Source organism: Oreochromis aureus, linkage group 1 (assembly GCF_013358895.1).
Source record: "Oreochromis aureus strain Israel breed Guangdong linkage group 1, ZZ_aureus, whole genome shotgun sequence".
Taxonomy (NCBI): domain Eukaryota; kingdom Metazoa; phylum Chordata; class Actinopteri; order Cichliformes; family Cichlidae; genus Oreochromis; species Oreochromis aureus.
Genome location: NC_052942.1, coordinates 10,728,079 through 10,753,624, shown reverse-complemented (window position 1 = coordinate 10,753,624; position 25,546 = coordinate 10,728,079). Strand labels below are relative to the sequence as shown.

Genomic DNA, 25,546 nt, shown 5'->3' with positions numbered 1-25,546 from the left:
GGGCTGATCTGACAGTGAAACCTCATGTTGGTATTACTTGTTAGTAACAAGCTTGGCCTACCGTGAATTACACCCTGCCATCATTCGTCAAAAAAAGAGAACATTATGTTGTTATTTCTATAGCTGACATTGGAAAAACAGGAACTTTTCTCTCATGTAATTGTTTATCTAATAGATAATTACTTTAGTGTAGTATGAATGGTTGTGAAGGGTAGCAGGTGAGGGGAGTCTTTATCAATTGGAAAAGTTGGAAAACTTATACAAATACAGTTACATCTCTGAAAACTATGCACTCCTTCACATTTTCTGAAGCTGTCCAGGGTACTGGATTAGAGTCTAAACTGGGGGCAGCATTCTGGCCCCCAGGCCTTGTATTTGACACCCCTGCCTGGGGCTCTGCTTTTCTCATGGACATCATCTCTTCTGCTATCCTGGGTGTTCAGCTACTAGTCTGTTCTGTACATCACTTTCACTTTCCCAGTACTGACATCACTGCCTGCCTTCTTTTGGCCAATCATCCTCCACTCTGTGTGCCTTAAATCTCAGTACTCTTCTGCCATTCTCCCTATCAGACTCTCATTCGTGCAACCATCCTCCTCCCCATCTCCGCCTCATCCGAGTCGCTCAGAGCCACATCAATCTTCAGCCTCCATCTTCATCTTCAGCACCACCAGTGTCTAGACTCGGAAGAGTCCTGTCCTAAATCCTATCACCGCTGGGATTCTGTTCTGCCATGATGGATCATCGGAGTCTGATCACTAAATGTGTTAATTTATTTCTCTTTCTCAATAAATCATGTCCAGTTCTTCCAAATGATCTCTCCTTATTGAACCTCTTTCAGAAGCCTGAGGAGGCACTTCTGTTTTGGCTTTACTTTTCAGACATGGAGCCCATGTTCATTTTTTAATATACAACCTATACTTGAGTTAGTTGTATTGCATTAGTTGTATTTTGGTGAGAAATATTCACAAATACACTTCAAGTGGACCAGTAAGAGAGGACCACACATGTAATTTCCTGTTCACTGAGGAACTCTGCTAGAGAAACTGGGGGTAATGGACCTTGCACAGCAAGATCAGAATAGTAGTGATAAAGAAGGAACGATTCACACTCCTCATATTACTTTTCCTGATCAGTCTGGTGACCTTTGAGCCCTTCTTCTCTAAACTTGAGTCTGCCACTGACTGGTAGGCATTTTGAGTTACACCCCTGATAAACTGAAGAAAGTGAGCGCAACACAGAGCACCAAAATGAAGGAAATTCACTGAACCTTTGTGCCCATTCGTTTCATATACAACACACACCATTCACTGACCATGTCAAACATATGGAAAGTTTCCATATGGAAATGTTAAGCCCATAATTCTTAAGCAGTCCGAGAACACTGCCCTGAAGTGTAGAGAAACTAGACACAAGGCTGTTCCATTTTGCAAGTAAAGGTGTGGTCCAGATGAGGGTGATGTGCAACAGCTGACCAACATGCAAAGTGATGGTGCACGCCAGTGTCTGGGATTGGCTGGAGGGAGAGCCCCACCTTTGCACTACTTCCTAATAGCCCAGGAGGTTCACCTGAGGCTTGTGGAAGGACACCTGCTGAGCTCTCACAGGTGTGGTTCTGCAGGGGAACGAGAGGGGAACGTCTGTTTCAGCCATGCAGGAGGGACAAGACACACCTCTGGTGAGTATCTAAACTGTAGCTCGTTTCTTTTTTCTTCTTCCTTTTGTTGTCTTTTTTTGTCTGAAAAGCATCATCTCACACACCTTAAGACATGTAATGATGACCACTGGATCACCATTGTGTGTCTGTGTGTGTGTGTGTGGAGCTACATTAATATACACTGGTTAATAATAAAGTAGATAATTAAGGTTTTCAAGTCAAACAATAGATCAGAGAACAAAAAGGTGAAATAGCTCAAATTTGAATCTTCACATTTTACATTTTAGTTTTTTTTTTAAACAGAATATATTTATTAGCCATTCACCAAATCACTAAACTTGGTGAAATGGCAAAGTGTGAGGAAAAAAAATTGCTCAAAATATTGCTTTTGGAACATCATTGTTATTTTAAATGACAAAAAATGCATTCAAAAGAGGCCCCACATATGGGCCCTAACAAAGTTCATATAAATGCTAGACTTCAAGCTAGAAGTGCATGTGTGTGCGTGTGCATGGAAGAGTGTGCGTGTCCTTGAGATACGCACTCCAGCACATACACACACAGCTGCTTGTCCTTTCCTCTACCTTTGCATGTAAATCGTCCTGTTTGCATGCCCAGTAGTCTTTTCCCTCCCAGACCCAGACCTGTAGTCAAATAAAAGCCTCCACAACAAGCTGCTCTCTCCCATTAAAACAGATGGCTGAACACAAATTGACTCTCCGCCTGTATATTAACCATTGCACCACAGTTGCGTTAAAATGCGTGTTCTTTACTCAGAGTAAGCGGGGAGGCTACTGCTGTCGGTCACAGGAATTTGCACTACTATTATTTTTTTGTTTGTTTTAATCGTCTTTCACAAAGCTGCTCAAGTGCCCATGCAAATAAGGCTGGCTGATAAAAGTGTCTGTTTACTGAGGCAAATGGGTAATCTTATCAATATTAAATGAGCCTTCTTTCTGAGCTCAGTGTATTTTGGTTCCTATGAAAAGACTCATCCCGAGATAAACTGAACTGTAAAACAATAGCTCCGTATAAAGAAGGTCACGATGTCAAAAGCAGATCCCCTCCCCATTTTTCTCAAGGTTCTTTCCAGGTTAGGTTGTTCCAGGCGCCTTAGAGAATTTGCCACATTTTTTTCTGCTGATTTATGCTGTCTTAGTTGCATCTTCCTCTTCATATAATCCCAGACTGACTCCATGATGCTCAGATCAGGGCTCTGTGTCTGCCATGCCATCTGTCGCAAGACTCCTTGTTCTTCTAGTTGCTCAAAACAGTCTGTTATGAGTCTTTAAGTATGTTTGGTGCTGTTGTAATGCTGCACAATAAATGCTGGTCTGATCTGATGCATTGACTGTTGTACACAGGCCTAAATATCTAAAGCGCCTAAAATTTTGCACAGGGCTAGCAAATGTTCTCATTTCACAACTTATAAGGGAGGCTTACGTTTAGAGGTTCAGATGCATGCCTGTTTCCCTGCTTCGTGTATACCAGCAAAAAAGAGGGTTTTGTGCATTTGTAGTTCAAACATGGGGCAGGAAGCACTTTGCATATGAAGCGAGAATGAAAATTCTGCCAGCTTTGCATTGACCACATGTACTTCTAAGAAGCTTTCCGTCTGTAGAGCCAGCGGTGAGTGAGTCATAATGGATTTAGCGTTAAAGCGACCTAATATCTGGGTATTCATTTGTTTACAGGGGACACTGCAACCACAGACGCGATGCCTGCAATGTGGGGACACGCTGGAGTGGTCAGAGGAACATGGGTGTGTGTTTGTGTGTGCAGCACTCTGAAACAAGAGAAACTTTTTTTTTCTTCTACAGTAGAATTATCAGCTCTGACAGAAGCTTTTATCTCAAACGAGTAGTGTTCAGAAGCATTCATGACGAGGACGTCATCATCAGAGCAGCTGAAAAGGCCAACGCTTAGGAGGCCTCACAGGAAAGAGTGCCACAGGATGAAACCATTTGCACTGGACTAACAAACATTAACTAAATCCAAGTACAGTTTTCTATTTAAATTATTCATGAGAGCCGGTCCATTCCTGGCTGTGGAGAAATGAATGCTTTCTCCAATATTAAATAAGAAGAAAAGCACAGAGCTACATTTTTCATTTAGCTAATACTGGACGAAGCAGATAAACCATAAAGCATTTAAATCATCTAAATGAGTTCATTTAATGAAATAACCTCCGTATTTTTTATTTCATCTATACATCTTGATCAAATTAAAAAAAAAAATGGTACTGCAGGAAGTTTCAACCCAGTCTGGAAATATTAGGCTTTTACTCAAGTGAAAATGAAAGTGAGAGTTGATGGAATAGCATTAATTACTGATTTCAGTTCACTTTAATAAAAGAAAAATGACATGGGAAAGAAAACAAAAAGAGTGTATGTTAGGGATATTTAAAATATCGATAATGATCAATTCAATGTACAAAAAAATAGAAATGAGTGTGGCAGAATTTCCATAATATAATATTATGTCTGATCAGAATTGGAATCATCTTTATTTGGCAAAGTTTGTGCACACAAACAAGGAATGCATACAAAAAGAAATAAATAAATGGGCAATATATAAATACGCACATATACACAAGAAAAACACAAGTTGCAGAAAGTCTTTAGAAAGTATACAAACTGCAACAAACTACAAATGGGCAGCAATGATACATATAAATAGGCTGAACACAGTGCAGCCTGGATGAATCTTAGATATAAATTTTAATCGTGTTTTAATGTAGACATTGAGGTGTTTTCGTTGAACTTTGACAAGCTTTTTTATATAAAAAAATACATAAACACACATGATAATAAGAAGCAAACCAAATCAAATCAGCAAACAGAACAGTGCAACAGCCTTGGCGGGCGAAATTAACTGTCCTTTTGTAATTGCGACAGCACAGAAAAGTGTTGCTGCATGTTTATGAGGAGCTTTGTGGGCAGGATAAAAATTGAATCTGATTCTTTTTCATACCTTTTCTGTGCTGCAGAAGACTGATGCATATAACAATTTCACGCTTTTTTGCTGTCAGTGTCCTGCTGGGCTGTTCCTGCTGCTCTACAGTAGATGAGACTCTGGAGAATGTAGCCAGGGGACTTGCCAGCAGAATGAAGAAAGAGAAGAGCCACTGGGCAGCTGGCAGAGTTGGTGACATTGACTTTCTTGGTCCAACTAAAACGAGAGGAAAGGTGAGACTGGATGTCATAACGAGTGAGGAAGGTAACATAACAAGAGTGTGCAGTTCAAGCGGTATACTGACACATCACTTTTCCCCTTGCCTTCAATCAGTTTGTGAGGGTGCGCAGCAACACAGACCCAGTGCTGATCTACCAGATGCTGACAGAAGAGTGGGGTCTTGCTCCTCCACACCTGGTGGTTGCAGTAGTGGGAGGAGATGAGCTGGCTCAGATGAGACCCTGGCTTAGGGACACACTGAGAAAGGGACTTGTGAAGGCTGCACAAAGCACAGGTTATAATCAAGGGTGCAAACTGGCCCTGGCCCTGGCTTTTGAAATCAAAGAAATGGAATCTTGTTAGGCTGCTATACTGGCAAGAGAGTGCCTTTTATTTGATATATAAAGTGTTGTTTTTTCCTGTGATATTATGTGTTTCTCATTAATAAATTATATGATTAATTTCAGAATAACTAGCTTTATGATTATATTGGCAGCTACATCAGTTTAATATGCAATCTTGGATCCAACTTTCCAGTTTGATACTCATCAGAATTACAACTTTGCAGACAGATCATGTAAAATTAGACATCAAATGTTCAAAACCTCTTATGTACATATACAACTGCATTGCTGTTCTCTAGGGGCATGGATTTTGACTAATGGCCTTCGCTTTGGCATCACCAAGCACTTAGGCCAGGCGGTACGAGATCACTCCTTGGCCAGCACCTCTTCTAAAGTTCGTGTTGTGGCCATTGGCATTGCTCCCTGGAACATGATCCACAACCGAGAGGCACTACTCACAGCCAAGGTTCCTGTTCACACAAAGGCAGCACAAGGCCAATATTAGTATCCTCCATGAACTAATATTTACATCTCTCGTGTTAATGTGTTGTCGCTGTCCTCTTTCCTGCTGAGTATCCCTTCATATTTTCTTAAGGTTGATGAACCCACAGTGTACAAGCCTCAAGACTTGCCCCATGGATCAGTGTATTCCCTGGACAGTCACCACTCTCACTTTGTTCTGGTTGAGGAAGATCCCAACAGACCCGGAGCCACCAGTGAAATGAGGGTGAAGCTGCTCAAGCATATCTCTCTTCAGCGCACAGGTTACGGAGGTAAAAATCTTTTAGGTCATTGCTGGGAACCAATCTTCGACTTAAGCAGTATGCCGTATGTTAAAGTTGCTTCATTAAAAGTTTATATCATTCCTTTACATGTACCTATGTAAAACTGAGTAAAAATGACACTGGAATGTACTTACGAGAATTCATTGTGACAAATGGTAGCTTTTATGGATTTCAATTATGGATGCATTTTGGCATTCTTTCATTGTGGTGTTGCACATAGTACATGTGGCTGTTTCATATATAAATAGCTTCTTTTTTTTAAAAGAAAAAAAGCATATTCATATTTTATGATGTTTATGAATTCTCGAATTACTTCACAAGCACAATAGCAGTGAATCTAGTGGAATCTATTTTTACCATTTTAATTGTAAATTAAAATTTTCATTGTAATTGTAAATTGTAAAGCATTTTGTGACTTTTGTTCTTGAAGAGAACTGTATAAATAAGCCTTACTTAATTGCTTACTTACTACTTTTACTGCATATTCAAATGTAGCCTGTTTCCATAAATAGTATTTCAGTCAGTTGCAGGTCATTTTCCTTTTCGGGTTTCCAAAGCTGTTCAAATTTAATATCAGAGCAAAAACAAAAACAACATTTGGTTCAACTCTCCACAACTTAGAGACAAAGGGAACATATCACAGAGATATTTTTACACATAGAGCATTCACAACCAATGTAGGTAAAATCAGACACTTTAGCTAATGCTCAGCTCATAAGAACACATCCTATTAGTGAACCTCTTATATTTAACTTGCTTTAGCCTGCCCAGAGCTCCTAATGCTACCCCTGTAAGCTTCTTTGCAACCCACCAACACCCCAGTTTCTCCTTTTTATGCATTTCATTCTGTGAATATACTTCTAGGTGCAGGAAGTTTTGAGATCCCTGTTCTGTGTCTCTTGGTCCACGGGGAACCCAGGATCCTAAAAGTAAGCTTTTTTTTGTGCTACATTAGCTTCTCAAGAACTTTAAAGGCGAAACCACGAAGAGACCCTCTGAAAAGCAGATTTGTTTTGTCATTCAAATGTGCACATTCTCAGTTTGAACGCTGGCTAAGGCTTGAAAATTAGGCTCTGAGTCAAATTTTGGTGGTGCCATCTCCTGAGGCAGCAGGCCAAAGCCAGACTGAGAAACAAATTCTTTCTGTTTTCACAAAACTAATCTCTTCAACCAAAAAGCCCATCAAAGTCACCAATGCATTTGCATAAATAGAGCCATTACTGAGGAGATTATAGACTACAGCTTACACCCAGAAATATAATTCTTGTTGATGTTTAGTTGGGAAGTTATCATCTTTAAAAAAAATACAAACATATCAACTGAAAATTCATCAGAGCACTGTGTCCCTTCTTGCAGAGAATGTATAAAGGCATTGCCAATTCGACACCATGGCTGATCCTGGCAGGCTCTGGAGGTGTGGCTGACATCCTTGTCACACTGATGAATAGGGGCTGCTGGGATACGGACAGTGTTCATGAGCTGCTGCTGGACACCTTTCCAAATGCCCACCACAGCACAGACATCAGTAACTGGGTCAAGCTGGTAAGAGCGATGTGCACAGCGTGGAGGCAGGCACATATACAGATATGCACATCACAAGACTTGAACATTGGCAGAAAAATAGGGCACACTGGGGAAGATTGTGAGGGAAGCTAATGTAGGATTTTCATCATTATCGTCAAAATTTGTATGTGATGACCTAATTAAGAACACAAGGAGGGAAGGCAAGACAACAATTTCGTAACATATTTTTTCCGAGCTGATACACATAGTAAAGGTACTGTGTATACAACACATTAAATACTCTGTAATAAATTGCGTCACTCAAATGATATTTCCATAATTACTGACTGTCGCCCTGACAATCAGATTCAGAAGATACTTGATCACGAGCATCTCCTCACTGTCCATGACCCGGAACAAGAGAGCTCTGAGCTGGATACAGTCATTCTCAAAGCTCTAGTCAAAGGTAAAATATTTCCTGTGAGAGATATGTTTAAGAAACTTGCAATTTCCAAAGGCTGCACAATTACAGGTTTCCTGACATGACAGTTGCAATAAGAAAGAGCCTTGACATTTTGAGCGCTTGATAGATTGTAAATCTGTTGACATTTTGTGTGTGTGTGTGTGTGTGTTTATCAGCTTGCAAGAGCCAAAGTCAAGAAGCCCAAGACTTTCTGGATGAGCTGAAGCTGGCAGTGGCCTGGAACAGAGTGGACATTGCAAAGAGTGACATTTTTAATGGAGATGTGGAGTGGAAGGTGAGACAAAAGGATCTGATTGAGGTTTGACAAATTCTGGTAATTAAACCTGGCGTGCCTTCTAAAGCAACATTAAAAGGGAGTAGGAACTTTTTCGAGTACAATCAGTGAGAGTCTGGGCTATTTAAGGTATTGAAAACAAAAGCTAGCCCAGTGTTCAGAGTTACAAGTCATGAATATGCTAGTATTCTAATATGCTCACAATCATATCGATAATATATTTCATCAGATATAATATTTTTCAATATCACTATTATAGCCAAATGTGCTGGTTTTATAGCCTGTATATAAAAGATGGATGCAGCTAGCATGACATTGCCCACTGATTTGTGGACTTCGGTTTTGAAGACTGAAGCCTGACATTTTGGCAGTTGCCATGTTTTGTTGACATGAGATGTCATGACTGAAAAGTGGAGACTGAGTGAGAAGCCAATGATAACTGCACATAGACAGGCAAAGGTATTTTTGTCTAAATAAAAGCAAAATGTACAAACTGAGCACCATTCTCTGCTAGATATGATTTAAAAGTAGTGAATGATAACATGAAATCATCATTAAAATGTTCACTGAGATCATAAATAAAGTGGAAAGTAGGGTTGTTTTTTATACATTTTTATACAATCTGACCTCTTTTGCAACCAGCCCTCATCCTCTATTCGCCATTAAGAAGAAGGAAAGATTTGAAAGAATTTAAGAACAAAAGAAAAAAGTTTTGACACACTTCTATGCTGGAATTCAAACCTAGAGGCTATGTCCACCTTTTTTGTAGAGGCTGTTATCAGTTTGATATATTAGCCTGCTAACATTGCCTAATTAATAGATGTTAGCAATTAACACCAACCTCAAAGCACCAGCTGTGCCAGTAGGATTCACCTTCAGAGGATCATGGATGTGTGTGCAAAATTACACAGCAGACCACCTAATAACTACTCTCTTAGACCTCTACAAAGCATGTTTTTAAAGCTGTTTAGCATGTGCAATTTGCAATATTCACATTTGCATTAAATCTGCAAGAAAGGGATTTATTGAATAGTATTATAGTAATAACAATAAGAGTACCAATCAAGACTGGTGAGGCTCTTCATAATAACAGAAAAGAATATTTTTACAGCTGTGAAGAAGAGAGGTCATGAGTGAGTCATTGTAATAAGTCTACTGATCTTTGCAGGCTTGCGATCTTGAAGAGGTGATGATGGATGCACTGATCAATGACAAGCCAGACTTTGTGCGCCTTTTCGTGGACAATGGCGTGAACCTGGGAGAGTTCCTTACCTACGGCCGTCTTCAGGAGCTTTACTGGTCTGTCTCAGAGAAAAGCCTCCTTCACAACCTGCTCCTCAAAAAGTACGAGGAGAAGCAGCTTCTGCTCGGAGCTGCGAGGACACATGGTCCACCCGGGCACCATCCTTCCGAGCAAGGAGACCGAAAACCCCGCTTCACCCTCTATGAGGTCGCCAAAGTGCTGAAAGACTTTCTCCATGACTCTTGTAAAGGCTTTTACCAGAAGACTCCCACGGTAGGTGATGTACTCTTCTTTGAAAGTTCCAAACAAACAATATGTTGTCTGTGTTAGGTTTCTCATCCCTTTTGGTCTGCCAACTTAAAATGAAGCAGTGTGTCTGTGAAACCACATAAAGGTTTGCATTTATCTATGAGTTGTGAGCAGCGAGTGAGAGAGTTTACCTCTAACCCCCTCAGACAGCTATATTCGCAACATTTAAGCGCCTGAAAGATGCAATGAACCAGAAAATATATAGACTTTGTGGTAAACTGACTTCCCGGAAGACAGTGAATCTTTAATGGCGACTTTAATGGCAACTCATCCTACACTAATAGCAGAAAAAAACATAAAATCTATCCAATAAAGCCAAAGCGCTCTTTTCAGGGCAGCCAGTCCTTTTGTTACTCCTATCACATCATCAGTTTTTTTCCCTCTAACTGCAGCAAAAAAGAGATGGATCATCGTGGAAAATCACACCTGCTGTTGCACTCTAAAAATCCCTATATTTTCTCTAATTATGCTGTCAGGTTTTGTGCCACTCACTGTTGTAAGGCTGGTGGTCTCAAAGAAAACACAGCCACAGTCAAATGTTTTCTTGGCTGAAGGTCTCCTTGGCTAAATTCATTACATATTCCAGTTGACAACCAAGCAGCTATGACTTCTTTACAGCGGAGCGAGGGAAATTGGTTTTGCGGTAAACGGACTGTCGTAGATTGACTTATGTAAGCACTGCCTGTTCTGTAAACTGTGTGCGGCTACCTCATCTACTATACATATTAAATACATTAAGCGTGCTCTCTGTGTGCTCCAGGAGAAGCCAGCAAAGGGTCGACTGTTCCACACCCAGAAGAATCTGGCTGAGTTAGAGGAGCGCTGCGAGCATCCTTGGCGAGATCTCTTCCTCTGGGCGGCCCTTCAGAACCGGCAGCAGATGGCTAACTACTTTTGGGCCATGGTCAGTCTTGTCAGCTTCTTTAGTCGGTTGAGCTACAGCTCGTACTATCTCAGCACTGTGCGGCTCAATAAATAACTAAATGTGCCTGGCTTTGGAAAATTCTACTCAAAGCAAAGTGAAGTGAGCAGAATTATGCTGTGATAGTTTGCGTTCTGCTTTGGGTGGGATGAGCGATGCGGGCCAGCCCAGTGCAGGTGTAGGTCAGTCCTGCCATATGAAAATGTCACTCGAGATAAAAAAAAAAAAAAAAAAAAAAGAGCCCGGCAAACGGCGTATTTATCAAGAACTGAGGTGAACTAAAAAGCTATCTTATCTCCAAGAACATTATTCAAATGAAGGTCAGGCTGCTTGCTGAGGAAGCCAACCAGCGGTGAGCCAGCGCATGCGTGTCTAACGTCCTGATGAAGGTAATGAGAAATATAGGCCGACATGGGATTGATGTCCCACGAATAGTTTAAATGACACTCATCAATGATAATTGCTCTTTGTTTTCAACATCTTTTCAAAGCACCTTTCATTTCTTTATTGCCATTCCCTGAACTGAGGCAACCAATTATTGTAATCTCACAAGCGGTCACCATTATGTGCTCTTTTCCAGCGTCTTATATTTCAAACATTATCTGAAATTATGGTAATTGCGTTCGGTGTGTGCCCATCCCCCACCGCTAGCGCCTCAGCACTCAGACTCTTGCCTGGATATCGGCATTCGTAATTTGATTGTTTGAAGTATTTCCCACGTTGAAGGCCGGGTGACAATTATCCTTGCAGGCTAGCAAAATCTCACATATTTATCATGTGCATATACAGTATGTCGACCCAGGAGTGCGAAAAAAAATGCAGCATAATCAACACAAATCATTGATCCTTTAAACAAAAAAGGGAAGAGCCCTCTGCTGGAGTATGCTGCTCTTCCTCACAGTCCAGCACATTACTGGTGACTTTAAACTGACCATAGATCTGCTTGTAAGTATGAATATCTCATAAATACGTCTTTTCATTAACCCTGGACTGATGTTCCATCCAGCATCTACCCAGCCTTCCACTCGTTGTCAGCCTATTATACTCCAAGCTATCAGAGCCCTAGTTGGATAAGTGGTTAAGAAAAGAGTGAGTTTGGCTGCTATCTATATGTAATACTTGCTTTCCTTGTCTTCCCAAGACCTGTAAGAAGTTAGAAAATGTCAGTTTTTATATGTACAACAGGCAGGTTTATAATGTCAGCTATATATATATGATGTAAAGAATCTTTCAGTTCATGAAACGTTCAGGGGAACTATCTAGCCACACTGTGAAAACAGTCATTCTTTATTTATACTTTACACAATCCATGCAGTTCATATACAACCTAAAGCAAGCAGCTTCCTTCTGGGTTATTCAATAGATCAAACCATAGAGACTGAAAATAAAACAACCATTCAAATATGCCTTACATTCAAGGTCAGATGGTTAAAGCTTTTCAAGAGCCTGCTATCATACCCAAACTGGCTGACTAGTTATTTTGGCTGATAACAACGGTGTCGCGCGACATGTAAGGAAGTGCTTGTGAATACAGGCTTTAGAAACCACAGGGGGAAAAAAACCTACAGGCTGAAATGTATCTGTAGTAGCCCCATGCACACAGTAGAACCATTTAGATGCAAAAGATGCAGCTCTCAAAAATTCAAATCCCCCTTTCAGACCCATTTCTTGGATACAGCTCTCTTTTAATCCTTCAGGGCCCCGAGGCGGTTGCGGCAGCCCTGGCGGGTTGTAAGATTCTGAAAGAGATGGCACGACTGGAATCTGAGGCTGAGTCCGCACGTAGCATGAAGGAGGCCAAGTATGAACAGTTTGCCCTTGGTGAGTACATAAACTGTTTGATGACAGGAGCTGATAATGCAATGGTCAAACATAGCAAGAGGTAAAACCTCTAACCTCAAGCCAGCAGTGTTTTGCTTTGCTTTTTTTTGTTATTCACAAGCACAAGCAGATTCCATTTGAGGGACTAAAATATGAATCTGGATGTAATCTAACCAAGCAGTTGACACTGTGTAACTACTGTTTTTATTGTGGCAGATGTCTTTGGAGAGTGTTACTCCAACAGTGAAGACAGGGCTTATGCTTTGTTAGTGAGGAGAACACACTGCTGGAGCAAATCTACAGTCCTTAACTTGGCAACTGAGGCAGATGCCAAATCCTTCTTTGCCCACGATGGAGTTCAGGTGACAAGAAGACACATGCGGTGCTCCGTTTTAAAATTTATAAGTTTCATCCTACAGATTAAGTATTGGGAAGCCGACAGATAAGTCTGGTTCTTTGCCGCCATCTCTGCTGATGTACTGGGTTTCCACGGCAGTTATTAAACATTTCCCTCTGCACTGTATGCCATTAGATACTTAGAAGCCACTCAGTGCACAGTTTTGTCTAAATATGCCTCCAACAGACGCCCTTGTCATTAGAAAGTCATCAGTGAGAGTTAATTGGTATTCAGTGTCAGTAGGGAAGGTTAGCACATGGGAATGATATATTTTATTCATAGGACACAGTTGGAATTACCTTTTTAATGGGATGCCGTTAATTATGATCCAGTACATGTGTAATGTTTCAAGAGAAAGTGGGTTTCCCTGGTCTCAGGCAAAGTAGTTGCTGGTTAATGAAATGGTTTGACTGGGGGAGAAACATTTTGATTTTGATTTTTTTTTCTGTCTGTCTATCTGAGATAACTCCACATATGTTTCTTCTGTGAATATGGGCTCCAGGCTGCAAAGCAGAAATTTTGTAAGGCCTCTGGTGCCCCCTTGTGGTAACCTGAATTTACACACTCTGCTAGTTTGCCAATGTTGTATGAGAAACTGATTTTGTGCTGCAGGCTCTGCTCACAAAGATTTGGTGGGGGTCTATGACAACAGACACAGCCATCTCCAAACTCGTGGTGTCTTTCTTCTGTCCACCGCTCATATGGACCAACCTCATAAAGTTCAGGTGATCAGTCTGTTGATGAACTCCACCTTTTGTCTTTGCCATGCTGATGAGCTCTGTGTCACTCAGTTGTGTGCATTATCTGGGTTTTCTGGGGGGGTTTTCAGTGATGAAGAACTTGACAATCGTAATGCCGGCAAGCAGTTTGTGGAGCTGGACAGTCTGGACACAGAAAAGGCTTTACTTCTAAGCGATGATGATGATGACCCTCTGTGAGTTTGCTCTCTTGTTTAATTTAGAGTTCATAGACTTCAGCATGAGTGCACACTGATCTGCTTTTTGCCAAAATTATTAAGCTAAAAATATAATTTCATTTGTTGTTTATATTTTCTATTCAGCAAGACTGTTTTTTGTGACAACAAATTAGTTACTTAATGTTTTCTTTCCATTTTTGATTATTTGCTTTTAATTCGATTTACTTTGAGTTAGTTTCCAGAGTGGATTTTCTTTTTTCAGTTTGTTTTTACTGTTTTAAAAATCTTTATTTCTTCAAGCGTTAGGTCTACACTTTTTAATTATTACTATATGAAGGGTAATTTGTCAGAGGCAAAATTTAAGGAAAGTCAGTACAGGTATTGCATTAAAAGCAGTTAACTATTTGAATGCTGTTGACTTACAGACTTGTAAACATCCAGAGTGTCGATACACAGATCCATCAATGCTTCACAATGTTTGGGTTTTTTCACATCTAATTGTGGTTTAGTTTTTAGTTTAGTTTTAGTTATCTATAATAACCTTGGTGCTAAAACCCTATAAACACAAATGAGCTGCAGTGTGAATAATAATGCGAATAAAACACTTCCTGATGCCCGTCATACCATCTCAGACTTATAACATCAGTAAACATGTTTGAATTTTAGAATCCTGGCTGTTAATCTCCATTTACATGATTATATCTATAGTTAGATATAGATTTGTCTTTACATATTAATGTGGTGTCTTTTTTTTTCCTAGGGACTCTTCACCTGGAGGTCAAGCAGATCAGAGCTGCGCCTCTGTTTGGTGGCGTTTCTTACTGCGCCGCTGGCGTCGCTTTTGGAGCGCTCCTGTAACGGTGTTCCTCGGCAATGTCATCATGTATTTTGCTTTCCTCTGCCTCTTCACTTACGTGCTCCTGCTAGACTTCCGCCCGCCGCCGCCTCTTGGCCCTGGAGCGCCAGAGATAATGCTGTACTTCTGGGTCTTCACCTTGGTGCTGGAGGAACTTCGACAGGTGATCATCTAATCATGCTGGCACCTTTATAATGCCAAGAATCAGCATCTTTCTCTCTAGGCAGCGTGACACCTTTTTCAAAGCAGTGGCATTTCTATTAGACGTGTTCAGCTCTGACACAAATGAGTAGGAGGTGATGTGAATCGCTACAGTGAGCTCATTGTCTCAGGGGTTTTAAGCCTTTTGCCTCTTTTTTTGACTCCCTCCTAGTGAGCCAGGTCAGACAAGCATGATCCCTTATTGCGCCGATCCCACTGAGCTCTCTTCCCTTGGGCACAAAAAGGCCCAGATAACAAAGTCCTTCACCACTCTATTTTTCAATGTGTATTTCAGACAGTGCCAGAGCTGACAGAATTATGGTAGAGATTTCCAAAATAAGAACCACACTGCTGCAGGCAACTCTGGCATGCTACCATGCCCAGCAGGGCCCCTGTGCATTCAAAAGGATGGCTCTGAGGTGCATGCCTTTTCCTAAATGAAGATAATGCCACAGGGGCCTTGTTATCATACTTTTTTACAAAAAAAAACTTCAACAGCCTAGTCCTACCAGCTTTTTAATAAATGAGTAGACCCAATCTGCTCGCTCTCATAGAGTTATGCCAGTAGTGCATTTTGCTCATTTTACCATCTTTTACTGCAGATTTATTAAAATGATTAATTGCTGAGTGTAAGCCAGGTCTACCTTAAGTGTTTAAATCTACAGCTTGTACCTGGGGACAGTTGAAAGTATTTGGATGTCATGTAGACATCTGTCAAATGGCACTCAAAGCTTTCGCACAGCAGACTGTGACTTGGTGAAAGCACACATGCTGCCCTCAGCTTATTGACAAACCAACTGCGCCATCAAGGAACCAAGCAGCGGTTCTTAAGGCACCTTCGGGGGTTAAGTCAACCTCACACTCTAAGTGTAAAAGACATTTGACAGGACTCACCATTTGGTTGCACTGAAGGTCCCCTCTAAAGCAGCAGGGCTGTGGGGACTGCTGTGCAATACCACACATTTAGGCATCAAGCTGGTAAAAGACCACTATTAATGATACCAATACCAATGCTTTTAAACTACAAAGGCAGCCTGTGTAGGGGAGAGCAGTGTATCATGATTTATGACATGAATCATCATCAATTTGAAAATTCTGAACACATTTTAATGAGCACTAAATCACTCTGATTAGTATTTTCCACAATAATTAGCTAACACAACAAAACACACCTTTCAGCTTTTCAGAGTGAAGTTCTGATCGTATTCAAGTCAATTCAATTCAATTCCATTTTATTTATATAGCGCCAAATCACAACAAAAGTCACCTCAAGGCGCTTCATAGGTACAGAGAAAAACCCAACAATCATATGACCCCCTATGAGTAAGCACTTTGGCGACAGTGGGAAGGAAAAACTCCCTTTTAACAGGAAGAAACCTCCGGCAGAACCAGGCTCAGGGAGGGGCGGGGCCATCTGCTGCGACCGGTTGGGGTGAGAGAAGGAAAACAGGATGAAAGACATGCTGTGGAAGAGAGACAGAGGTTAATAACAGATATGATATATATATATATCGTATCATGCTAGTATCGATCTGATACCAGTACCAGCGTTGGTATCAGTACTATCGATTTTTGGATCGACCTCTAGCTGTGGGCCCTGGAGGTGTGTTTGAATGTCGTTCTAGTATTTGATCTGAAAGAAGTCAAGACAGCTCAGATTTTCTGATGAACATTTTTACAAAAATATTCAGCTACAAAATATTCACATGTAAAAAAAAAAGATATATCTCTTTATTAATCTTTATGACAACAGAGCTTCTTCACTGATGAAGAGATGAGCATCTTAAAGAAGTTTAAACTCTACGTGGAGGACAACTGGAACAAGTGTGACATGGTTGCCATCTCACTCTTTGTTGTTGGGGTCTCGTGCAGGTAAATCTAAATCTAATGTGAGCACTTAGGCTTTAGTATGTGTCGTGGTGATGATTGTGGCTAAAGCATCAAAATAAGTAAGCAAGTGGTTAAATGAATGAATGGCTGAATGCAAAAAAAAAGTGTTGCTACAGGGTGTGATTTTTTTTGTTTTTTTCTCTCAGGATGGTGAACAACACCTACGAGGCGGGAAGGACAGTTCTAGCCATTGATTTCATGGTGTTTACTCTGCGTCTCATCCATATCTTTGCCATTCATAAGCAGCTGGGACCCAAGATCATCATTGTGGAAAGAATGGTGACCAAAACAAAATCATGACTTACGTATAAATTTAAGTTGTGCTCTTGCTAATAGAAGAAGACCCCTAAAAAGATTAAGACAGAGATCTTTTGCTCTCTCTCTTTTTTTTTAAACAGATGAAGGATGTCTTCTTCTTCCTGTTTTTCTTGAGTGTCTGGCTCATTGCATACGGAGTTGCCACCCAGGCTCTTCTCCACCCCAACGACCAAAGGATTGACTGGGTGTTTCGCAGAGCGCTGTACCGTCCCTACCTGCACATTTTTGGCCAGATCCCTTTGGAGGAGATAGACAGTAGGATACATCCTTTAACTGTTTATCTGTTTGTGACAAATCCAAAATACTTTGCCAAGATGTGTAATTAATGTTTTGCTTATGCGTGCCATTAGGGTTGTAATCTGTTTGCCCTAGATTTTTTTGTTCCCCCCCTTCTAATCTTATTGTATCTTGTTCTTACATTTAATGGTGCGCAGCTGCTCGCATGCCTGAAATGAACTGCACCGATGACTCAGATGAGATTATCGAGGGCCTGCGGCCACCATGTCCCAACATCTATGCCAACTGGCTGGTTATCCTGCTGCTGGTTATCTACCTCCTCGTCACCAATGTCCTGCTGATGAACCTCCTCATTGCCATGTTCAGGTCAGGGGATGAGAATCCAGGAAAACGTGCATACATTTGCCCTTCTGATCACATGAGATGAGCCAGTGGCTTATTGAAATTATAAAATTAAAAAGAAAAACACAAACACACACAAACTGGTTTACTTGCTTCTTCCCCCATTTGCAGCTACACATTCCAGGTAGTGCAAGGCAACACAGACATCTTCTGGAAGTTCCAAAGATATAACCTGATCGTGGAATACCACAGCCGTCCAGCACTGGCCCCACCCTTCATCATCATCAGCCACCTCTCTCAGCTCTTCCTCAGCCTGATTAAGCAGCCTGAGTCCAAGCAGGAACGTCTTGGTATGAAGGCTCTATATGCACATTTCCATTAGGGGCTAGTAAGCCATTATTTGAAACAGACATTGAAAGAGTCCTCTGCGGCCTAGGTGGCTAAACAAAAACCAAATCAAACACAGGCAAACACACGGCTGGCTTATCTTTGTCTCTCACCCACCGCTTGGAATTTCTTTAGGTTAATTGGTTACTCGCTTCCTCGCTTTTGTGTGTTGCCAGAGAGGGAATTGCCGGCGGGGCTGGACCAGAGGCTGATAACATGGGAGACGGTGCAGAAAGAGAATTACCTGGCCAAAGTAGAGCGTCAGCACTGGGAAAGCAGCGAGGAGAGACTCAAGAGCACCTCCTCAAAGTAACGGTCACTTTATAATTCTTTTGCAAAACTTTGCACACTATTCTCAAAGCAATTAAGTTAGAAGCTCATGTACTACCTGCACAGCACCAGCCTGCGTCTCTTAAGGTTAAAATGTTCTAAATGACTTTGTTTGGGATCAAGGGTTCAAAGCTTGCTGAAGATTGTCGGTGGATTTAAGGACCAAGAGAGACGACTGGCATCCATGGAAAGTCAGGTAAACGGTATACTGAGCTCAATAGCACCATCCAGGGATGCATTTTCCCAAATCTATTTCAAGTTTAAAGTCTAGTGCAGAAGTAGTTTGAGTAGTTAAAAACAGTGACCTCTGACTTTTTTTTTTTCTCCAGGTCAGATATTGCGGAGAGGTGCTGTCTTGGATGGCTGAGTGCTTTGCTCAGAGCACACTCAAATGTGGGAAGGACGCGCCGAGAGTTCCGAGTGAGTCAAAAATCAGCAAGAGGAATGACAGTAATTATGCAAAAAGATTCAAACACAGTGCTTTGTGCCTTTTCGATGTAGTCCAAGCAATAATATGTCATTCTCCAGCGTCTCTCGCAGGCGACAAGACAGATGGCGCCGCTGCAGATGCATCTCAAAGTCAAACAGCTAAAGAAGCGAAGCAAGAAGAAGAAACAAGACCGGGTCATCCAGGATACGGGGCCAACAAAAAATTTCCTTACATTGATGAATGAAAGTGATAATGGTAATTGGCTGCATACAGACAGCTGAAGACTATTTTTTAAATCCAATAAGGGGAAAATGGACTTTAAATGAGTGAAATGGTGTTTTATTTATAAAAATATTGGGTCCTTTAGAAGAAAACATTAAATGTTCCACTGTGGTAACTGTGTTTAGGAGGACAGCTTTCATTAGGAATGAATCATTAGCTAAAAACATTAACCCAATCAATTATTAGCATTTCATGGAGTGTGGCAATGTTGCATTCACATTTACACTTCAATTATTTAAGGTTACATTAGTTAGGAGCTTGAGTAAAAGGCACTTTGAATAATTCGTCCATCATTTTTGCTGTTTGTGCCACAGTGACGCCTCAAAAATCAGTACGGGTAGAAGCAGTGACGCTTGAAATGCAGCATTTGGAATGGACAATACGTTTTTGCTCATTCTGTTCCACACGATGACCTTTCTCACAAGATACCCCTGTGGAGCTTTTGTGTTACTGCTGTGTTTCTCATCAAAATTCTCTGCGTGAGATCCTGACGTGCCACAAATGTGGCAAATGCATCACTTTCTTCGTAAAACATCAGAAAGGGAATTTTGAACGTTACCACCCCCAAGTGCCCTTTGTCCTACAGTGGAACAGAGAGATTGTTCCTGATTAAAAAGAAAAATGGCCAGGGTTAGTTCACTGCTTGGAATTCTGTTTCACCTTTTCAGGTTTACTTGTTCATTTGCATCTATTCTAAGATAAATAGCACCTCCAGTGTTTCCAATATATGCTGTTTACCGAGAATATACAAGGAAGGAGGAAGGGGGGGCTCAAGGCTTCCATTGGTTTGGCCTGCCAGGGTGAGTCAGTAGACTAAGCACACATAAGGGGAATGAAAATAACTTTTACAAAGATTGTGTCTATACTATTAATTATAAGTGTTTGACTTTCCATTGTTACCCAGTGACCCTTTTTGTTTTGGTTCATGACTCAATAATAGATAATATATGATCAACTGTGGGTACAACAAATTCCCACAACTGATTCTAGGGATTTAAGTCTGTCCACTTAGGTTTTTATACAATGCTCAATTGTCATTTTCATCCTCTGCTGTCAAGAATATGCAATACATTATCCACACACCCTGTACACACTTGTAGATGACAAGGGAAAAAAACCCAAATAAAAACCAAAAAAAACCCCCCCAAAGTCATCTGCTCTTTAAACAATGATTGAAAAATGACACTAGAGTAAAAAAAACAAACAAAAAAAACCCGAAAGTCCTCATGCTGTGTTCTACAACAATAGCAAGAGAGCCTGTGGTGCTGAGCTGATTAGATACAGTTCACATGGTCTTAACAGCATGGTTTAAAGTATATATCTCTCATAATGATCTCAATGAATTCTGCTGTACATCTATTACAACAAACACTGAGATCTTGGAAAAAAAAAATAAATACTAGCTATTTTAAAAAGTTGTTAATGTCAATTTTTCTTCCACTTGATCACATCAATTAAAAATGAACTTTACTGAATTACTAAAGCACTGGTAGAGGTACCATAAATGTCAGCTTGTGGAAGATCCCACACAAAGGAGTGCGGCTTTAGTCTCTTGAAGCAAATGCCTCAGGTCCTCTTGGCTGTACAGCTGGTCCCTCACGATGAAGGATATTGTCAAAACGTGGCGTCACCTCGCAGCGGATGAGCAGAGTGTCATCTTTAACATAAGCTCTCTGACTCAGCTGAGACAGGTGCATGAAGGTGACATAGCCAAATCCTTTGGGATTGCGCTGAATTGTCGGCTTCTGGAAGGCCTGTAGATCTGGTTTAGTCTCCATTGCCTCCATGTGATGCTGACCCTCAGGGCCCTGGTCTAGGATGGCGAGCCGGATGGTTCCTTGAAATGGCCAGGTAAGCTGCCCATCAAAAGCTCCTTGCATGGTGTGCACAAATAGGGAGATGTAGCTGGAGCAGCGAGGGGCATTGGGGGTCTGCAGGTGTAAGCGCAGGCATAGCTTGTAGCCTGGGCGGCCTGTGTAAAAGCCGGGGCTGTGCTCAACCACTGGCTGGCCCGCTTCTTGGTTCCGCAGGTGGACTGAAAAACCTTTGAGGCGCCAGATGAAGATACCATTGCAATGTTGGGCCTCCAGCTCTTTCACTGTATCCTCCAGCATGGACACTCTACGCCTGAGCTCTGCCAGCTGGCCTGCCTGTGAAAATGAAATGGGAAAATATTTGAGAAAAAAAAAGAAAAGAGGATTTTGGACTAATTTCAAAGTTCTATCCAGAACAAAAACAAAACAAACAAAACAAAACCCCAAAAAACACTTGGACATCACTTACTTGTGTGTCTTTTAAGATGATGAGTTCACGCAGCTGGTGATCCTGCTTCACCAATCGTCCATCCATCTCACGGAGCCTCTGCTGCATCTCTTCACTAGACGGACCTGGAGCACAACTGCTATTGCAGCTCAGAGCTGCAGCCCCTCTGGACCCACTACAGGCCGGTACTGATGCTGCAGCTCCTTGATCCTCAGAGGAAAGTGAAGGTCCTAAAGTCCTCAGGGGTTTGGGTGTGGTACCATTGAGGCTAAGGCCACGCAGAAATTCAGCCATGTAGCGCATATGCATCTGTGTGAACTCCTGCATGTGCTGAGCCAGGTTGTGGCGCTGCATCTGCAAAATCAACCCAGCTTTAAAACATCTGCTTGTGTTGCAAACTACAAAACCTATTAACAATATGCTGTATGAGAGTTGAAAGAATGGAAATGTAGAAAGTGATCACCTACCCTTTCCTTACATCCAAAGATGCTAAAGTTACAGGCAATAGGTGCTTTTGGGCAATCTGTGTCACAGTGAGACTCCATCTGGGGAAATTAGTCATCAGTAAATTAGCTTCAGTCATATTCAGATTGTTGGTTTTTTTTAAGCATTTCAGAGAGATCGCTTATTGCTGAAATTGACAAAGGTAACAAGGCAACAGGAATAACAGACAACAATTAAAACAGAAGTGGTTCCACTTTCTACTGCAGAAATGGTGACTGCCTTTCTGCACTGTAACATGTGACGTGACTGAGTTTGGAATGGTTCCCCATTGCTTAAACAAGAGAGTAGTTCCTGTTTTGATCACCACTTCCTAACCGTTCATTCACCTGAGGCTTCTTCTTCATGGCAGACTCTTAAGAGACTCACCTGGTCTCTGACGAGCTCCAGCTCACAGTACTGACACTTCACACTGGCAAAGGGACACTGTTGCTGATGAAGCTGAAGGAGCAAATGAAAGGAGACTATTAGGAAAATTTCCTCACAGACACACAAAACATCACTATAACTCTGCCATGAGATCTGTTCTTGAAAAGTGATTCAATGGTACCTCTCTCTCTTCATAAAGAAAGCATGCCACACAGTCTGGACATGACATGGGTCTTTTTTGGCACTGAACAGTTATGTGCTCTTCTAGGTGGCTCTTTTTCACAGACTGCTGGCACTGTGGACAAGGCACGGTGGCAAACTCACAATGCACCAAATGATCCTGGAAGTTAAAACAATAAAATGAAAAAAATAAATAAATACAAAAAACATTTCATTTGCCTCTGTAGCAGGAAAGTCAATTCAAGTCATCTTTATTTATATAGCACATTTAAAAGACATCAAGTGTCGGCCAAAGGGCTGAACATAGGGATAATATAATCAAATAAAAAGAATTCAAGTAGATAAGATGAAAACATTATAGAAAACATTGTGAGACATCCATATATGTTTGTAAAAATATTTGTACATGCAAATATGCACATACATATACAAAAATGTACACATTCACACATAAGCACACATTCGTGAACATAAGAAACATGTATACGTATACACATGCAAACATCATCCAATGAGATAAAAGACCAGAATAGCTAAAACAGAATAAAAGTGGTGTCAGGAAAGCTGTAACAATTCCTCTGTCCACACCACAGAAAGACACAAACTGCAACTAGGGATGAACTGATTGTAAAAAACTAGCCTGGTACTGTTGCTTCATCTAACACTTTCAATGACGGCCAAGATTTTTTTTTTCAGTTGTTATTTATGTTCCAAGAAAAATGTGCCAAGACAAAAAAGTGTAGTTGTGGTGGTGTTCTCTGAAGTCATTTTATTGTGTTGACAAACTTGTTCTACAGCAATCTCAAAAATGTCTACAAGCCGCTGACACCTGTCTGTTCATTTTATGAAGTTGGCAGTCAGCAGTAGTGAGACGTTTATAATCAAACTGACAAACAGTTTTTAAAAGCAAAAAGCTTTAAAAAAACAAAACAAAACACAACAACAACAAAGTGATCACAATCATAAATATGTCTTGCAATCCAACTGCATCTTGAAACACCAGCCTGTTAACATCCCTGACTTTGTGTTCTGTGTTGAGTTGTGTTCGGATCAAACATGTCTGTCACAGTTTTTTTTACCTCCAAATGCCGGAGCTCCATCTTCTCGGCACAGCCCGAGTTTGGACAGCGCACAGTTAGCGACAGAATCTCCCTTTTGGCAAAGTTATCAGGGAACAGTTGGTCTTCTGACAACATTTCGTTGTCCACTGGGCACCTCTGTCCCGTATCACTGATTTGCAAGAAGAAGAACAGAAATCATTGGTCCCTTTTGTCTACTTCACTATTAAAACTAGTACCAGTGAATTTTTGGATCATTCAGAAGCCTTTCATTTCTAAATCATTACTCAGTAATTTGCCAGATTGCTCTAATGCTAATAAAGAACTAACAGGGCTTCAAAACTGGCCTGTGAAACTTGTGATGATAAATGAATTAGAAACCTAAGTGTTCATTGCTGATTAAAAAGATGCACAATAGCATACCGGATGGATTTCTCAATGCAGCTCTTGCAGAAGCGGTGACCACAGCGTGTTTGAATGGCGTTCCTCAAAGCCATGAGACAAATGGGGCACTCGTATTTACTCTCCAGCGGTGGATCAAACTCCACATCGTAGCCCTGCAGGGGGGCAGCCTGAAGGCTGCTGCTGCTCATGAAGGCACTAGGGTTCTCTGACGGGCTAAGAATGGACTCCTGTTCTTTTTCCAGCATTGCCAGAGCACAGCCAGACAGCGCTCCACCGACAGGTCCATCATAGCTGTCCTCCTCCAAACTCCCCTTATTGCTTTCACAGCAGGCCATTTGTAGCAAGTGGCAAAGCCTGAAAGAGGTAAGGAAGTGTGAAATAAATTCTAACTGTATTAACTTTAAAATAGACATATGCATTTTTCTGCTTTTAAAATGGGGATATTTGTACTTCAGCAGCACAAAAGACATTTTCTTTTTGTATGACAAGCTAAAAAGGTTTTGTAAAGTTACACAATGATATGATGTTCAAGAAATATCCTACAACCATCTTTATAACTTCCTCCAATCAACTTCCTCCCTTCTATTAGAAAAAAACCCCAAAGCAAATCAGCTCATTTATCATGACAACAGGATCCCTATAGGAAGGTTTTAGGGTTATTTCTAATTATCTTTTTCCTTAATGAGCAATCAGACGATTTATTTTTCACATAACCACATTACCAATTCATTATTTGGCCTTCCCTTACTCTTCCACACCTAGTCTGTGGGTTTCTAAGCAAATCCTATACCAGAAGAGTTAACACACCGCTCCAAAGACACACACACAAGTGGGAATTCACTTCAGAGAAGATTCTTGGATTCTTGCATTCTTGCAACAAACCAAAATAAATAGAGAAATCTTCACAAATCCGAGTATGAACTAATGAAATATGCAGTGTAGTCTTTGGTTGGTTATTAAACTATAATACTGAACAACACATTTTGTAACAACTGGAATCAATCTTAAAGACCTAGTCTTGAACTTAGATTGTAAGATTAGTACCATTTATCGTTACTCTTTATATCCCACCCTAGCTTAACAAACCAAACAAGCTAATCATCCTTGACTATATGCAGCTCTGTACATAAAAACATGCCAACCAGACTGTCAACCTGTACAGTGAGTCATGTACAAGCTATGGGCGTCGTAACCTCCTCCTTGAAGCTACTATAACCCTACATGGGACGTAACTTTTACTTTTCATTACTCAGCATTAGTCAGTCGATAAGGTTCTGCCTAAACACCAACATTAGGTATCAAATCTTTTTATATCAAACACGTTACAGCTAGCTAACGGTCTGCATACAACGACTGGAAGTGTTAGTACTTGACGAACCAGCCATGCCCCTGGATACGGAACTGCAAATGCGAATCTGGTTGCAGTCAAAAGTAGTAAAAAGAAACCACTGACCAAAACAGCGGGCAGCAAAATCACGTCCCCCACATCGGAAAGAAAAACGTTATAAACTCCGAATGTGTCCGTGAACGCAGGTTTTTATTCTCGTAGCACACCCACCTTTGCCTTGAAAACGTCTCGAACTTTTGGTATCTAGAGAATTTCCTGTTTTTTTTCTTTTTCCAAACGTCATCAACGATTACATTTTTTGGCGCCTTGCAGACGCGAGCG

The 25,546-nt window shown here is 41.0% G+C and overlaps 2 protein-coding genes across 3 annotated transcripts; one reads left to right on the top strand and one right to left on the bottom strand.

The window, feature by feature from the left end:
- The first annotated feature begins 1,563 nt into the window (after positions 1 to 1,563).
- On the top strand, positions 1,564 to 20,317 carry trpm5 (transient receptor potential cation channel, subfamily M, member 5). Its single transcript, XM_031751489.2, has 26 exons — positions 1,564 to 1,678; positions 3,352 to 3,419; positions 4,689 to 4,845; positions 4,946 to 5,126; positions 5,475 to 5,641; positions 5,771 to 5,948; positions 6,825 to 6,889; positions 7,317 to 7,502; positions 7,830 to 7,929; positions 8,103 to 8,221; positions 9,390 to 9,737; positions 10,534 to 10,677; positions 12,393 to 12,516; positions 12,733 to 12,878; positions 13,526 to 13,638; positions 13,743 to 13,847; positions 14,590 to 14,848; positions 16,640 to 16,758; positions 16,923 to 17,055; positions 17,175 to 17,349; positions 17,529 to 17,697; positions 17,845 to 18,023; positions 18,237 to 18,369; positions 18,514 to 18,586; positions 18,720 to 18,810; positions 18,919 to 20,317. The coding sequence occupies exons 1-26, from the start codon at positions 1,652 to 1,654 to the stop codon at positions 19,062 to 19,064; spliced, it is 3,705 nt and encodes a 1,234-aa protein (XP_031607349.1). The 5' UTR covers positions 1,564 to 1,651; the 3' UTR covers positions 19,065 to 20,317.
- traf6 (TNF receptor-associated factor 6) lies at positions 20,096 to 25,535 on the bottom strand. Of its 2 annotated transcripts, none has more exons than XM_031751490.2 (8): positions 25,436 to 25,535; positions 23,896 to 24,231; positions 23,494 to 23,644; positions 22,416 to 22,574; positions 22,235 to 22,306; positions 21,832 to 21,909; positions 21,386 to 21,718; positions 20,096 to 21,252 (listed from the first exon to the last, which is right to left on the bottom strand). In XM_031751490.2, the coding sequence occupies exons 2-8, from the start codon at positions 24,210 to 24,212 to the stop codon at positions 20,647 to 20,649; spliced, it is 1,716 nt and encodes a 571-aa protein (XP_031607350.1). In that variant the 5' UTR covers positions 24,213 to 24,231; positions 25,436 to 25,535; the 3' UTR covers positions 20,096 to 20,646. The 2 variants fall into 2 exon arrangements, with proteins under 2 accessions (XP_031607350.1, XP_031607351.1); XM_031751491.2 differs by having other exon boundaries at positions 25,331 to 25,468.
- Positions 25,536 to 25,546: the final 11 nt, after the last annotated feature.